Source organism: Aythya marila, assembly GCF_965140915.1.
Source record: "Aythya marila genome assembly, chromosome: 2".
Lineage (NCBI taxonomy): Eukaryota > Metazoa > Chordata > Aves > Anseriformes > Anatidae > Aythya > Aythya marila.
The window spans coordinates 84353868-84368042 of record NC_139043.1 but is presented as its reverse complement, the minus strand read 5'-3'; the positions used below and the strand labels follow the sequence as shown (position 1 = coordinate 84368042).

Sequence of the window (14175 nt, the reverse complement as noted above, 5' to 3'; positions counted from 1 at the left end):
CTTCCAGACCTGTACACTACAAAGCAACTGGTATGTGCAAAAATGGTATGAAGCAACGTAATGGTGCGGCCATTTAAGACTGCAGAACCTTTGGACCTCAGCATTTTTAATTGACACATCTAGCACCTAGTGGCGCATCCGCTAAGGCTCTGTTAAGTTCAAAGATGCATTTTCTTATAGCATATTCACGCACTTTTGTTGTCCACGATAAACGCCTTTAATGGAATTTGTGCTGAATGAAGCCGAGTATGTCCTGGCAAACTTACAGCATAAAAACTAATGGAAGGCTCCCCAGCACACAGACGAAACATATTACGACCACACCCACAAGTATTCTCAACAAGTCTAAAAGTGTTCCAGGTTATTTTTGATCGGACTTGCTTTCAACAAGTCAAAAACATTTGAGTCTGAACCGGTTGTTATTGATGGTGACTCGCTGAAATTTTCCGTTCCGATTTCCATAATGGCTATGTATGCAAGGAGCATTAGTTCAGCCCTCGGGCTGATGTCTACTGTAGGTTTAATTTTCTCTGTGTGTGCACGTGATTTATGTGTGCGAGCGTGTTGGGGTAGGGGAGAGAAATGAAAGAGACAAAAGAGCTAAATGAAAATGACCATATAAAGGTCAATAAACAAATTTTGATCCCAAGTGTGCGATAAACTGTGGGACAAACAAGTCCCACGATTGCTCTGTAGATCCTGGGCTGTACTCTGTGTGGTCGTGACCACAGGGTAATCTGAGAAGTGGTGGTGGTTGGGTTCAGTTCACCCAAACTTCAGACATCTGCAATTAGGATGGCCATGTCAGCAAGGTGTCTACACCCCCACAGATGCCGTTGCGACCTAGGGTATGATTCACACCCTATGGGTGTCTTTAGAATGAGGTAGATGGCCCCCAAGATGTCGCCAGATGTGCTGATCTGATTGTCACCAAGTTTAATGGCCTACTGCAGGTGTAGGTTGCTGCGCTGTGAACATCGCCAGTCAGGCAAGGCGAGTCCCACCTCTGTGTGCTGCGGGAGCCACATGCAACTCAAAATTAGGGTTTGTCACGACCAGAGAGAGGGTGTTTTTCTCTGTCCTGTCATACCTGTCATTAGCTTTGCACATCAAGATTGTTTAAGAAACGATTAAAAAGATTGCTTGTGTTGCAAGGGAGGGAGTGGGGAGACTTCACTGAAAAGATCTGGTTTGTATGTTGATATTAATGACATCTGGCTTGAGTTTGTCTAACCCCAGCTGGGTAGGCATCCTGTAGTCTGATCCACAAGACTCAAGCACTGTCTTTCTACTTTGCTCCCCCTGGATTTGGGTCCAACTGAGCTGTAGCCCCCTGTGCAAGGAATAGACCAGCAGTACCAGGCGTCTGATCCAACAAGCATTGCAGCAATTGTAAATCCTGTCTTTCTGCCCAGCATCTCTTTGAGGGTGGCTAGGCTGAAAGGAGAGCAAAGGGCTACCTCTGCTGTAATGCATGCCTTTGCCTGCACGCTGTGATTGTTTGACCTGCAAACCCTACGTCATTCAGATCTCCCAGACTTGCAGAAACCACCTCTTTCCCCACAGGATGGAATCATATCTGTAATGGGCTCAGGGTTGTGGAGTTCACTGTACACATGCATTTCCTATAGTCTCAAGAAACTTATAAATTTATTTTTTAATCGTTCTGTAAATAACTCTGTTTTTAGGAATTTACAGAAAAGAAAAAAAAAAAAAAAAAAAAAAAAAAAAAAAAGGATATTTGAGGGTTGGAGTGGTCAAATTTCTCCTTCACCTGAAGCACACAATGCGTATCTTCTTTTGCTGCTTGTTTTGTTGGTTTGGTTTGGTTTGGTTTGGTTTGGTTTGGTTTGGTTTTACCCTGAAGGTTTGCACCAATACTCCTGGTTTTACAGAATGGGGTGTGGAATAAAACCCCAAAGCAAAACCTCACAGCTGTCAGCTGCATTTTTACCTGTGTGTTAACATAAGAGACAAGGTCCTAGGACATGCAAGCCTGCTGTCCCGAGGCAAAATAGACAGATACGCTCTCACAGATAACTAGTGATACATAAAAACCCAGAAAGGCAAGTACTCTGCTGGCATCTAGTGCAGAAGTGAAAGAGTCCAATGGAGAGGCCAATGTACAGGCTTAAACATGCCTCATTTACCTTCACCTGGTACAGTGTTTGGAGTGCTGCTGGTAGCAACAGAGTTGTCAGAAAGCTGAAATCATCACAAACACTATATTTACGATGTGAAAGCCCTGTTCAAAGCACCTGCAATGAGTGATGTTCTGCTCGCAACTTCAGCCCGCAGAAGCTGCAGGCAAGGGAAGGGGGATGGCGGGGCTCGTGGTGGGGTTGCTGCTGCTGAGGGCACCTCGTGGGAGCTGCCAAACGGAGGAGCTGGTGGAGAGGCTTGGAGGAAGGGAGAGCTGAGAGGGATGGAGGGGTAGGGCTCAGAAGGGCTCCGTGCTGCAGATACATAAATGGTGAATATTTACCTTTTGAGGAAAGAGCTTGTGGGATCTCAGAGGGTGTATTTTGTGAGCTTTACAGAAAAAATGCGGAGTGTTAAGTTTAATTTTGCAATAAAATGAAAACTATTTTAATGTTGTGGATGATATGCACAGAGGCATATCAAAATTACCTAATGCTGTCCAGGTGTTTCTAGGTTATTCAATGGCTCATCATTTTATTAAAAAGCACTTCTAATGGAATTTCAGTACAAGGCACATAATTCTAAATATTCATAATTATGAATATTAACAGATATATATAGGAAAAATAGTAAATTTTGAAGCAATTACTCCAAAATTCCTACTGACGATCAGAGAAGCATTATTGCAAGGAATGCATGAGCAAGACAAGAGAATTAAGATTACATGGATAATTGAATGGATTACAGGATCATTTCCCTCTCTAAAACCTACACATTTGTTTTATGCAATATGTCCATTATTTTTTCTTACCAAACATTTTGTCTTCTTCTCTAAAACTGCTAAAATTCGAAATCCAGAGATGGCTGAGAAGTTCTTTTTCTTTCAGTTATTCATCTTTAGGACTATTATCTTCAACGGTGAATTAATGCCACATATTTAATTACTGAAAGCTGGATTTTGTGTGTAGAATCATCCCCACAAACAATGATTTAAAAATACTTGTATTTGGTCTAGTTTGGTCCAGGGAATGAGACCTTTTCCTTTTCCTTTTCCTTTTCCTTTTCCTTTTCCTTTTCCTTTTCCTTTTCCTTTTCCTTTTCCTTTTCCTTCTCCTTCTCCTTCTCCTTCTCCTTCTCCTTCTCCTTCTCCTTCTCCTTCTCCTTTTTAAATTTTCTTAGTACAAGTTCTCTCCTTAAGCACAGCTCATCTACTGTTCATTTTATATTTCAGGAACTTTCTGGGATTAATCAGCTGTAAGCAGGTCATTTTGTTCGCCTATAATTGTGGCTGTGTTTGCACTGAGATACATACACAATTTTGGTCTTCAATATAAACAAAATGTCTTGGATTAAAAGCTGGACCTTGTGCCTGTAGATTTTACTGCACTTTTCAGAAGAAGGAAATATCATGAGTAGAAATCTGGCTTTTCTGTAAACTCCCACTGTGCACTTGAACAGTTTGATTGGATTGAGAGAGATTTTCCAGGAGATCCTTTTCGAAACATAGAGGTTCCCAAAATTTCTGCTTACATATGACCCCCCATAAACCATCTTTCTTCTAGATGAACATTCAGAGGTTTTTTTCCTAGCTCAAAAAAGGGTAAAAGTTTGCTACCATCACTGGTTATTGGTAAATTCTGGCAAAAAAACTACTATACTAATCAGTGTTTTAAACTTCAACATTAAAACAGAATGACAGGAAAAAAAACCTTCCTGTGACTGCTTGTCTTTAAAACTTCTGTTTTCCAAACTTGTCTCCACATTAGTAATTTGGCCATAATCCAAACAGCTTTGGACTGTATCCCACAGAGCAATATAGACGCCCATATGCAACATCAAAGCAGCAAGTTAAAGGAAAGCAAGTATGAGGCCTTCTAATTACATTACAAGATAATTACCATACATAAATCAATTCAGAGCAACCAAGGTACTTTAATAAATACATTTGCAGAGAGCACCTGTTCTTACTTTTTTTTTTCTTTTTAAGCAAAATAATGAACTTTGGGCTAGTATTAAAAAATTACGTTTCAGTGCAGGCCTGTAAATTGTTGAGTTTGTGCAGAGAGTGGGCCTGTTTGACAGTCTATGCAAGTTCAATGTAATAAATTTCTAAAATTCCTTTAGCATATGCTGAAGTAAATACTGAATGGAAGGTCTCAGAAGAAAGGTCCCAGGCAGTGGAGGAGCCAGCCCACCACATGCTTTATGCCACCATACGTTGGCATAAAGGATCAAAACAAAAGGACCTCAGGTGCCTGATAGACCTGTGAAGAGATTTCAGAAAGCTGAGAAGCAAAATGCTTAAGTCCACCTTAATCCTTTGCAAGATTCCTGTCTCAGGCCTTTTGATTTTCCTCCACTTCCCACAGTGGCTTGCCTGTACCTGACAGAGCAGCTACAATACGTCAGGCCCCTTCCAGAGCCTGGTCTTGTGCTGCGGTTCAGACATCAGGCCAAGCTCGTCTGTTCATTACAGCCTGTTCTCCTGGCTCAGTAGGAGAAGAAAAAGCAACCTGAAACCCATCCCCACCAAGCTGGCATAAAATTTCCAATCACCTGCTTGCCTTCAAAGAGACCAACAGTCTGCATCACAACATATTAGCTTCCCCTGATCTCTTGGCTTGCTTGGAGGCTTGCCTGGGGAGCTGAGATACATGTTTTCAAGTGAAATCACAGCTTGCCACAGACCACAGTGGCTTTCTTCTCGTGCTGGTGCAAACCTTCCCACCAGCCTGGATATAAACAATGAATGAGTTCTCCAGGGTGTGGACGATCTCTGGGCTAGCTAACTACATAAATAGGGGGAGGGAAAAAAGGGAAATTAGCTATTTTCTCCCCAAAAGGAATTCCTTGTGTGTCCCTGCCATCATGTACTCTCTCTCATGAGAGAGAAATAGATTAACATTAATGAGATAGCATTTTCCTGAATGTCCATTCAAGAAATGAAACTTGGATATAAAGGAGACAGGAATAACTTTGTGGGAGGAAGTCTTGTGTAGGTCCTGAAAGAAGGACCCAGGACTTTCTATACAAGACATATGCTCATAATCTGGCCCTGAAGATTTACATAAATATACTAAGTCAGAAATTCTTGTTTAAGCTACTCTTTCTTCTATGTTCATTCATGTGTGGACTGCCATACCCACACGGCTATTTGTTACCCTCTTTCTTCTCTGGGAGATCTTCCCTATACATATATATATATACACACATTTATATATACATATATATATATATTCATGTGAGTGGGAACCAGAAGCCTCATTCCTTTTGTTTCAGTCAGATGTAGGTATACTATTAGCTATTCCAACACTCCCTCTATGGTTTTAAGCAGAAATCAGTGTCTGCTGCTGATCTCTTCCCTGAAAATTTCATCAAAAGTGGCATCAAAACTGAATTTTGGTCATGTGGATTCTTATGACAATATACATTTATCCTAAAAAAAAAAAAAAAGATTATAGGCAGCTCATTTCTACTCGTCAGCATCAAAAACAACAACAACAACAACATATAGTTTAGCTACCACAACCATTTCTATATATTATGCGAAAATCATGAGTTCCTTCCTCTAGGAAAAGACATAAATGCCTGTATTTTCAAACTTAGGAGCTCTGAGACCTAAACAAACTCCCAGGCACAACTACAAATTATGTGAGCTGAGAGCAAACAGTAAGCATGGCATGACTCAGAAGAACAGCAATGAAACTGCGCATTCCTCAGTGAACTTGTGAATTATGCAAATAGAAAGTCAGAAATTAAACAAGCATCCTGCCTTGGCATTTGTAATTAAGACTCTTCATTAGCACACAAGATGCTCTTATAACATGTTTGTTAAAAAGCCTGTTTTAAGTTTTCTGCTTTGATGGGGTAAAAAGGTTTTGTCAAGTCTGAGAAACCACTGGTTTCCCTAAACGCAAACTAGATGCTGCACATTTCACCTGGGTACAGTTCAGAGTAATTTTGTATGTGTTTATGTTCATTTTCCAGTCAGCTGAACTATTGGCAGTCCTGCTGCTTACTCCTGGAAACCTCCCAGAGAATCTGCATGCTTCAAAGGCTGTTAGGAATTCTTTATATTCTTTAGATAGGGTATCTTTTTGAGGAACTCTTCTTTTTGTGATCTGCCAAGAGCAAATGAAAGCCAACAATTCTAATCTCCTCACCACAACCATACCTTTCTTTTCTCTTGTACTAAATGCCTCTCCATTTAAATTAAATGCTAATTTTAAAAGAGGAAAAAATACTTTTTTTTTCAGAGATAATTTGGAAACAAATAAAAAAGTTGTTGTTGTTGTTGTTTTGGTTGTTGGTTTGTTTTGTTTTTCAGCTTGTATCCAGATTTTAAAAAGAACATGACTGAGATGCTGAAGAAGAAGCCAAGCTCAAACGAAGCTCTGAAGAGACAAGCCGGTTTTTGCCCACATCTTACAATGCACTGCACTTTCTTGAGGCCCAGCTCACTTTTATGCCCTGGGCTCCATGGAGGAGTTTGATTTGTCTATGGAGCACAACAATAAATACATATGGCAATTTTGTAAGTACACAGTGTTTAGGATGGACATGCAAGTGTCAGCTTCCAACTTTCATTAAAGTATGGTCATGTTAATTAACTGAGAATGAGTAGGCAAAGAATCTTACAGAGCGTCTGTGACTGCATGTGATATTAAAGTGCAGAAGATTAGTAAATACCTCTGAGAAGTTGACCGAGATTAATATAGCAATTGGAATATAGTACACAGGGGAACTGTGATGGAAAAATAGATTGAAAAGTCGCTGACCTGTAGTTATGTTTTAGGAAATGGTTTGTTGTTCTGCATATTATAAATATGGGTTTTCAAAACCAGAAAGATTTCTTTGAAGTCTTTCTTCTTGTTTCTTTCAGTGACAAAGTAAATTCAACCCTATTTTGGTCATGATGAATGACCTAGTATTGATCTTACATCCAAAATTTACAAGCCAATCCAAAGTATACTGCAGGTCCAAAATCATTTATTTCATATCAAATCATATCAAATCATGGAAGATATATTAACATAAATACTTCAACATACGTAACACAAGCATACATTATTAAAATCCATATTTTGACTACAGTGACAAAATCTAAAGCAGAAAGCCAACTGCAAGCTCTCTTTGCTGCACAGACTTCCAATTCAGCTACACTTAGAGATCGTCTTTGCTCAGACAAAATAGATAGCTCTGGATCCCTTCTCCCATGACCTACTTGGATTTCCTCCTGTAACTGCAAGGTAAAGGCTGCTAGTGAGGACACATCAGTCCACACATGCATGCTGAAAAGTAGGACTGTGCGGACGTGCTGCCAGACAAGAGCTCATTCATTACGACCAGATCCACACAACAAGCTCTTGGCATGAAAGCATTTGCTGTGTCAGTGCTGGAGTGCCTGCACTTGCCCGTCTCTGTCCTGTGCTTCTTTGCCTATGGGCAGCAAAAGTCTTCCCCCTGACTTTTGACTGCTTGACACTGCTGAGACAGCATTTCACCAGGTAGCATTTTGCATGGAAATTCCTAGATTTAAACCTGAAATCCACTGTGAAGTGGAAAATCTGGCACTGGCATGACAGTGACTCACTCCTACCTGAGCCCTCACCAAGGTTAGAAACCTTGGGCAAGGCTAGAAACTCCAGGCAGGTTGTCCCCACGTCACCCAGAGCAGAGTGACAAGGGACACTTCCCACAGCTGAGCAGAGGTGGAGGCCTCAGCCCAGGTGCTCCTGGAGGAAGCCCTGGCTCCTCAGGTCTTTCTGGTTCATATCACCGTGCTCCCAGGCTCCACGCCTCGTTGGCCCATTGCAGGCATCTCCCTGGTCAGCTTCTACTCCAAGTCCCTAAGCCACCTCCATGGGCTGACACGGAGGTGCCCTCTTGTGGCACCCACACAGCACCCTCACCGTCCTGCTGCCCTTGTGCTGCAGGCCCCAGCAGCCATGAGGCTTTCACCACATTTTCACCATGCCAAGGTCAACAGCAGAGCATATGACCAGACTATCATCTTCTCAGGAGCCATTTGCGTTGTGCTGGCTTCGCAGTGGGCTGGGCCCTGCGCATCCCCAAGCAAATTGTCCAGTTATCTCATTACAGAAGGAATTGGGGTGGTCAAACTTGATTTACCCTTCATAAATCCACACTGGCTCAAATAATGTCTTGTCATTCAAAGACTTGGAAGTAGTTTGCAGGGAAATTTGTTTCATGACCTTACTGTGGACTGAGGTTAGGCTGACTGACCTGCAGTTCCCTCAACTCTACTTGGCCTTGAAGATGGCTATGACACTTGCCTTTTTCTTTTCATCAAGGACTTCCCCCTAAAACCAGTTCCGGACTTCTTCCAGACCCTCTCCTAGCCTCTCATCTCCCAGTTCCCTGTATACACACATCTCCCCACTCTCTACACTCCTCTTGGCCATGCTCTTCACTGTAATCCTTTCTACCATATTTTGCATCTCTATAGCTGCTGACTGTTCCCACACTGCTGCATTGTAGGACCCTGGTATGTCTTCTTCCTTCCTGGAAGAAGATCAGTGATAGAGAAAATGAGGGAAGGGAATTGATCTTGAGGATCCAGGAAAGAGATGAAAGAGAAGGAAAACCCCATATCCACCCTGAATATAAGAATGTCGACTAGAAAAATCTTGTACAGGTTTCTGACAGCAATTTGTGTACTCAGGCCTCAGCTAACAATGAAAAAAAAAAAAAAAAAAAAAAAAAAACAGACTTTGAAAAGACTCCTACTTCTGATGTAGGAATAAAGTAGACACTAAAGTAGGGAGTTTTCCTGTTTTGAAAATGATAGTTTCCAAATAAGCTCGTTCTCAGGAGCTGAACAAGGATGCTGGGCTGAACTGCTCAATTCGTCAGATCATCTGAGGACAAGTCTGTGAGAAAGAAATACCAAGCACTGCCATTCCTGTGTGTATCAGCATCTTTGTAAGATGACTCCTCCTTTAGGCTAAGGTCCTGGCAGAGGCTCATTAACATCATGACTGCATTCAAAAACTCGTAAATCAAAATATTTAATTGATCCACAAAGAGCCAAGAAAATTTAGTTTTGAATGTTTGATTTTCCATATCAGTCATCCAAATGAAAATCTACCTCACTGAGACAAGCACTTTGTTCTCCTGTTTAGACATCAAAAGCATTAAGAGGTTTCTTCACTGTGTTTGCCAATCCTACAGGAAAGGCAATATACACAGTAAATGTGTTATTGCCGTAAGGAAAGAAACCAAAGCTAGCTATTATGTCACATTCTCAGTGTGGAAACTACAGTGAAAGGAAAGCTTCTACAGAAATCAGACGACCTCATAAAACAGAGGCCATTGACTAATCAACCTGTAATAAGTCTGACCTTTGGACTACAGCTCCCTTTTCCCTGGCCAAGACAACCCTCACCCCGTTTCCTGTTGCTACATATGTTTGAGAAAAAGTAATGACAAGTCATTAGAAATCTAAGCCCTTCCATATTTCCCTCCTACTCGGTGCAGGAGAAGCAGAGGCAGTAACACAGGTGTCTTTGTAAAAGCTATCTATAGTGACTATGTGGGTAGAACGAAGGTCGTTCTCCACAATAGACAAATTCTTATTTTGGCAACGCTCACAGTTTTAAATGTGGTTTTAACTTCAATTTAAGTTGGCTGGTAGGCCTAACCTCCAACAACATCCACACCAGAAGGTCAAGAAAGAGGTTTCTGGCAAAATAAGATTGCTCCTGCTAAATGCTAAGGATAAACCCTACCTGATGTCATCTGTAATGGTATCTTCAAAGATTTTTAAAGATAGGAAAACCAACATTCTCAGAAGGACTTTTAAGCAGTCACTTGACATGTAACACATTTCACACAACACCCCCTATTATCAAGGGGAACAAGGAGAACTATACAAAAATATAAAAATCATCGTTCTAATCTAATGACACAAATATCAAACTATCTAAGAATTTCACGAAAGGCTGATGGGAGTGTTTAAGGTACAGAAGCACATGCCTTAAATGATACTCCCTTTGGTAGGAATGGGGTATTCTGGAAGACAAACACAGGCCATTTTTTGAAGCTGAGAGTCTTTTGAAGAACAACAGCACCTGCAGAACTCTGAATCCTAGGCAGGTTAATAACAGCCATCGGCTCCACACTAAGCCACACAAGGTAATAAGCTCCACACAGGGAGATCACAAGCAAGTTGATAGGGCCTGTATTACATGGAAAATCCACTGTAACAAATACATGTGAAAAGATCTCTTCTGCACTTCAGCAGTGCAATTTGCTGATGTGCATTCTGCAGATTTTCAGAAGAACCAAGTTCTGCAAATACCTCTTTAATACGTGGAAATGGGTATCTGTCAGTCATCCAAGTATTATCTAGCTCCTTGAAATCCAGACACAGATAAACAGCCTTGCGTTTTCTCTCAGTCAGATCTGTTCAACAGAGATTTATCCCATAACATCATTTTAGGTAATTTTTTTTACTTGATAGAAAATCATCATCTCTCACTGAAAGCAGTAGTGAGCATCATTTCTTTCTTGGTTGTGTTTTTAATAATCCATAAAACAAATCTCATAGCCAAGCGTCCCCTCAGAAATATTTTCTAAAATAAGCAGATCTGGAGCCTACATAACTGCTGTGTCTGACGGTGCTAGGCCACTACGTCCATCCCTAAATTTATATTGGGTGCATTACCACTATGTATCTTATAGAATACATGCAAAATATGAAACAAATTCACATTTTCATGCAGGAATTTTGATACTTTAGGTAGCTACTACTTATAGCCTGGGCTCAGCACAATGCAAACACCAGCTGAAAGGAAACAAATTGGTTCACACAGAGGCTTCAAAGTCAGCATCAAGCACCAACGCAACAGCCTGAGCAAATCCTCCTAATGTAGCTGTAAACATTTTTGTATGTGCAGTATATCTAAGACTACTTTCCTCCATTTCCATGTCAGGAATCCTCTGGCACAGCAGATACCTGCTGAGTAGATGCAGTTTTATGAGTTATTGTGGCCAAATGGCCAGTCATCAGGACATGTGTCCTTCAAAAGACTCTGCAGCGCACCAGGAAGATCCGTGGTGACAATGGTTTTTACCCAGTGTCTTAGTAGTTCACAGAACTTTTTAATCTCTGATTTTGTCATGCTAACTTTCTGTAGGATGTACTTTATGCTGTATATCAGAGTGCTTAATCTACTTTTAACTTAACAGCACCTCCTCTGCCATGGGGACTCTTTCTAGATTTCCCTCACAGTGGTTGGTAAGTTGCTCAGGAACCAGATACCTATTCACTCCAGATGATTTATTAATATAAACTAGAATCCACTTGGTTTTCTTTAAGATAATCCACCATGTTTTCCACATTTCTGTAACTTGCTGCTTATAACCCCCTGACCCATTTTTGTGATGAGTCAGGTGGACAGCTAAGGAAAAGAACTAGGACAGCACATTGGAAGTTAAGCTGCTGCCACCTCCAAATGAGAGCCTTCTGTGGCTGGAGATGTAATTTAAAACAGAAATAGTGGACATAGTTCCTTTTTTTTTTTTTTTTTTTTTTTTTTAATTATTATTTTTATTTTTTAAGCTGATTAAGAAAATAAATGTGTTTTGAAATGTTCAGCTGAAGCAAACTGAAAAGCATTAGCTTTTGCTGTTTGGCTTTTTCAATACTGCAAACTTTAAAACAACTCTAAAAACGTAAGGGACAGATTTCTATGAAGTTATTTTAAAACTGGAGAAAATATGGAAATGTTATGGTACAAATGCTGCATGGTTTCAATTTTTCAATTTTCATTTCATATTTTCTTCAGAGAACATTTGAAAATAGACAAGATATTTTCTAAGCATTTAAATGTCACAAAACATAAGTGTTTTGCCAAAATAGGACCACGTTCAAAATAATTCTTTTTCCACTCCTCCCACTCATTCTAAAGATGTCTTTCCTTTTGCCATGACCTTCTGTGATTTGGGATTACATCTATCACTATCTTAGGTTCCCACCTATAAAATTTCCCCGTTTCCTCTGTTACTCAGGTTATAACTTATTTGAAGCAGAGATTATTTTTTTTCGGTATGTTTGTTCAGAGCCTGTTGACACTAGTTCTTGACCTTGATCACAGTCAGAAGCAAATAACAGTCTCCTAACATCTTCCTCTGTACGAAAAGTTAAAATTTAGGTAACCTGAATGTATTGCTCAGGTGAATAACAGGCAACATATTACTGGATAGACATGTATTAATAATATGTTCATCAAAAACACACAGAAGGCTCAGAGAGATTTAATTTAATTTACAACAAAATATTTTTTTCTGTCCTGTTTAAATTCTAATGGGCTGCCTTCAGCTCATGTTTACTAGTAAACTATTGTGTAGCCCATACTGAACCACTGGGTAAGAACAAATTTGGGGGATTAATTCTTTCTAACTGCTGAGCAGATGGTATAAGTGTAATGTTAGGTAGTTTAAATGGTGGAATAGATAGATAAAGGCAGGAATAAGATTATTCCCTGGCAGCATGTAGCAACTCATTTCAGAAGTTTTTATCTGATTTTAAAACACTCTACCTTAAAAGCCTGAAACTGGGAGAATTGCGTACATTAATTATGGAGAATTACATGCGTTAATTATGAATTACACACACTCATTTTGCCATGGTCTTTAAATGCAAATGGTAATTCAGGGACCTGTAGATGACATTTAATTTGTATTTATTGCCAAGTGAGCAACAACAAAGCTTGCACGTTTGGAAGCCATAGAGCTGGAGCTACAAGTGAAGGTGGAAACTGGACTGCCCTGTGTCTTGGTGTGGTTTGGTTTGGGTTTTTCTGTGTTTTTTTCTTCTTCAAGTGTTCTTGCACAGACAACTTGAATACGCTGCCGTTTCTACAGTACCACAGTGGTGCTTTTTTAGTATGTGGAATGAATTGTTGGGATGAAAATGAGCTTTTAAAATAAAGTGATTTTCAGTCATAAATGGGAGAAGATGAAAATAAGCTTTTAAATAAAGTGATTTTCAGTTTTGAGTGGGAGTTTTTCCGCCCTGCCTTTTCCGGAGGGCGGACAGGAGGAAGACCTCCACTGCGTACGTGCGTTGTACTGAAGCGCTTTAGCTACACGCTACCGGAGAGCCACCCCTCTCCTTCCCATTTCCTTGAATTTGTGGTGAATCTGGGGCTATTTCTGCGAATTTTTGTGCTCAGCGCAGGCCCTCCGAGTCCTCCAGCCCTCCGCGGCGGCTGAGCGGGGCGCTCTCCCCTCGCCGCCCCGCCCCGCCCCGCCCCGCCCGCCGCGGGTCACGCCACCCGGCCGGCCGGCGCTGCGTCAGCCGCACAAGATGGAGACCGCCGAGGAAGGTACCGCGATCCCCGCCGCCTCCGCCGCAGCGCTCCCCGCCGCCCTCACCGACAGCCGGGCACGGCCGGGAGGGGGTGAAGGGGATCGGGAGGAGGGCGAGCGGAGCGGGACCGGGACCGGCAGCGAGCGAGTGTGGGGGGGGGGGGTGGAGCTGACGGGGCTCCCCCCCCCCCCCCCCCCCCTTCCCGGCTCCGTGCCCGTGCCCGGTGGCTGCGGGGGGCGCGACGCGAAATGGCGGCGGGCGGAGGGGGGGGAGGGAGGGGGGGTGCTGCCCTTATGTAACCGTCACCGTAGCGGTAACCGCCGCCCTCACCGCCCGTGTGGGGCCGAGGGGCGCTGTGGGATCGGCCCGGATCGGCAGCGGGGCCCTGAGGGGCCGCCGGGCACGGGATGAGCCCGGGAGACCCGCTGGGGCTGGCCCCGCAGCCTGGCGGGTGTGCGAGGCGCTGCCCCCGGCCCCCGCTGCCCTGCCTCGATGCCTCGAGTGCTCCCTTCTGCCAAGGGTAACGCCGCGCTTAGCTGCTCTACAGCCTGCTCGGAGAACCCAAAATATAAAGCGATGCAGGAGCCCAGGTGCTTCCCTCTGTCTTTTACAAGAGATGAGTACCTCGCGTTGAAAAAGTTGTCCGAAAGATTGCAGCGGCGTGTTTGTAACGCGTAGTTCCCGTTTGGGGGTAC

General features: G+C 42.3%; 1 protein-coding gene across 2 annotated transcripts in view; it reads left to right on the top strand.

The window, feature by feature from the left end:
• The first annotated feature begins 13434 nt into the window (after positions 1 to 13434).
• Positions 13435 to 14175, top strand: part of MARCHF6 (membrane associated ring-CH-type finger 6) — a 47840-nt gene continuing 47099 nt past the window's right edge. The window contains exon 1 of one of the 2 annotated variants that reach the window (XM_082752600.1): positions 13435 to 13496. In XM_082752600.1, the coding sequence (XP_082608726.1) occupies positions 13478 to 13496 (19 nt within the window). In that variant the 5' untranslated portion in view covers positions 13435 to 13477. The remainder of the gene's footprint in view (positions 13497 to 14175) is intronic. The other variant, XM_082752599.1, reaches the window with a different exon arrangement.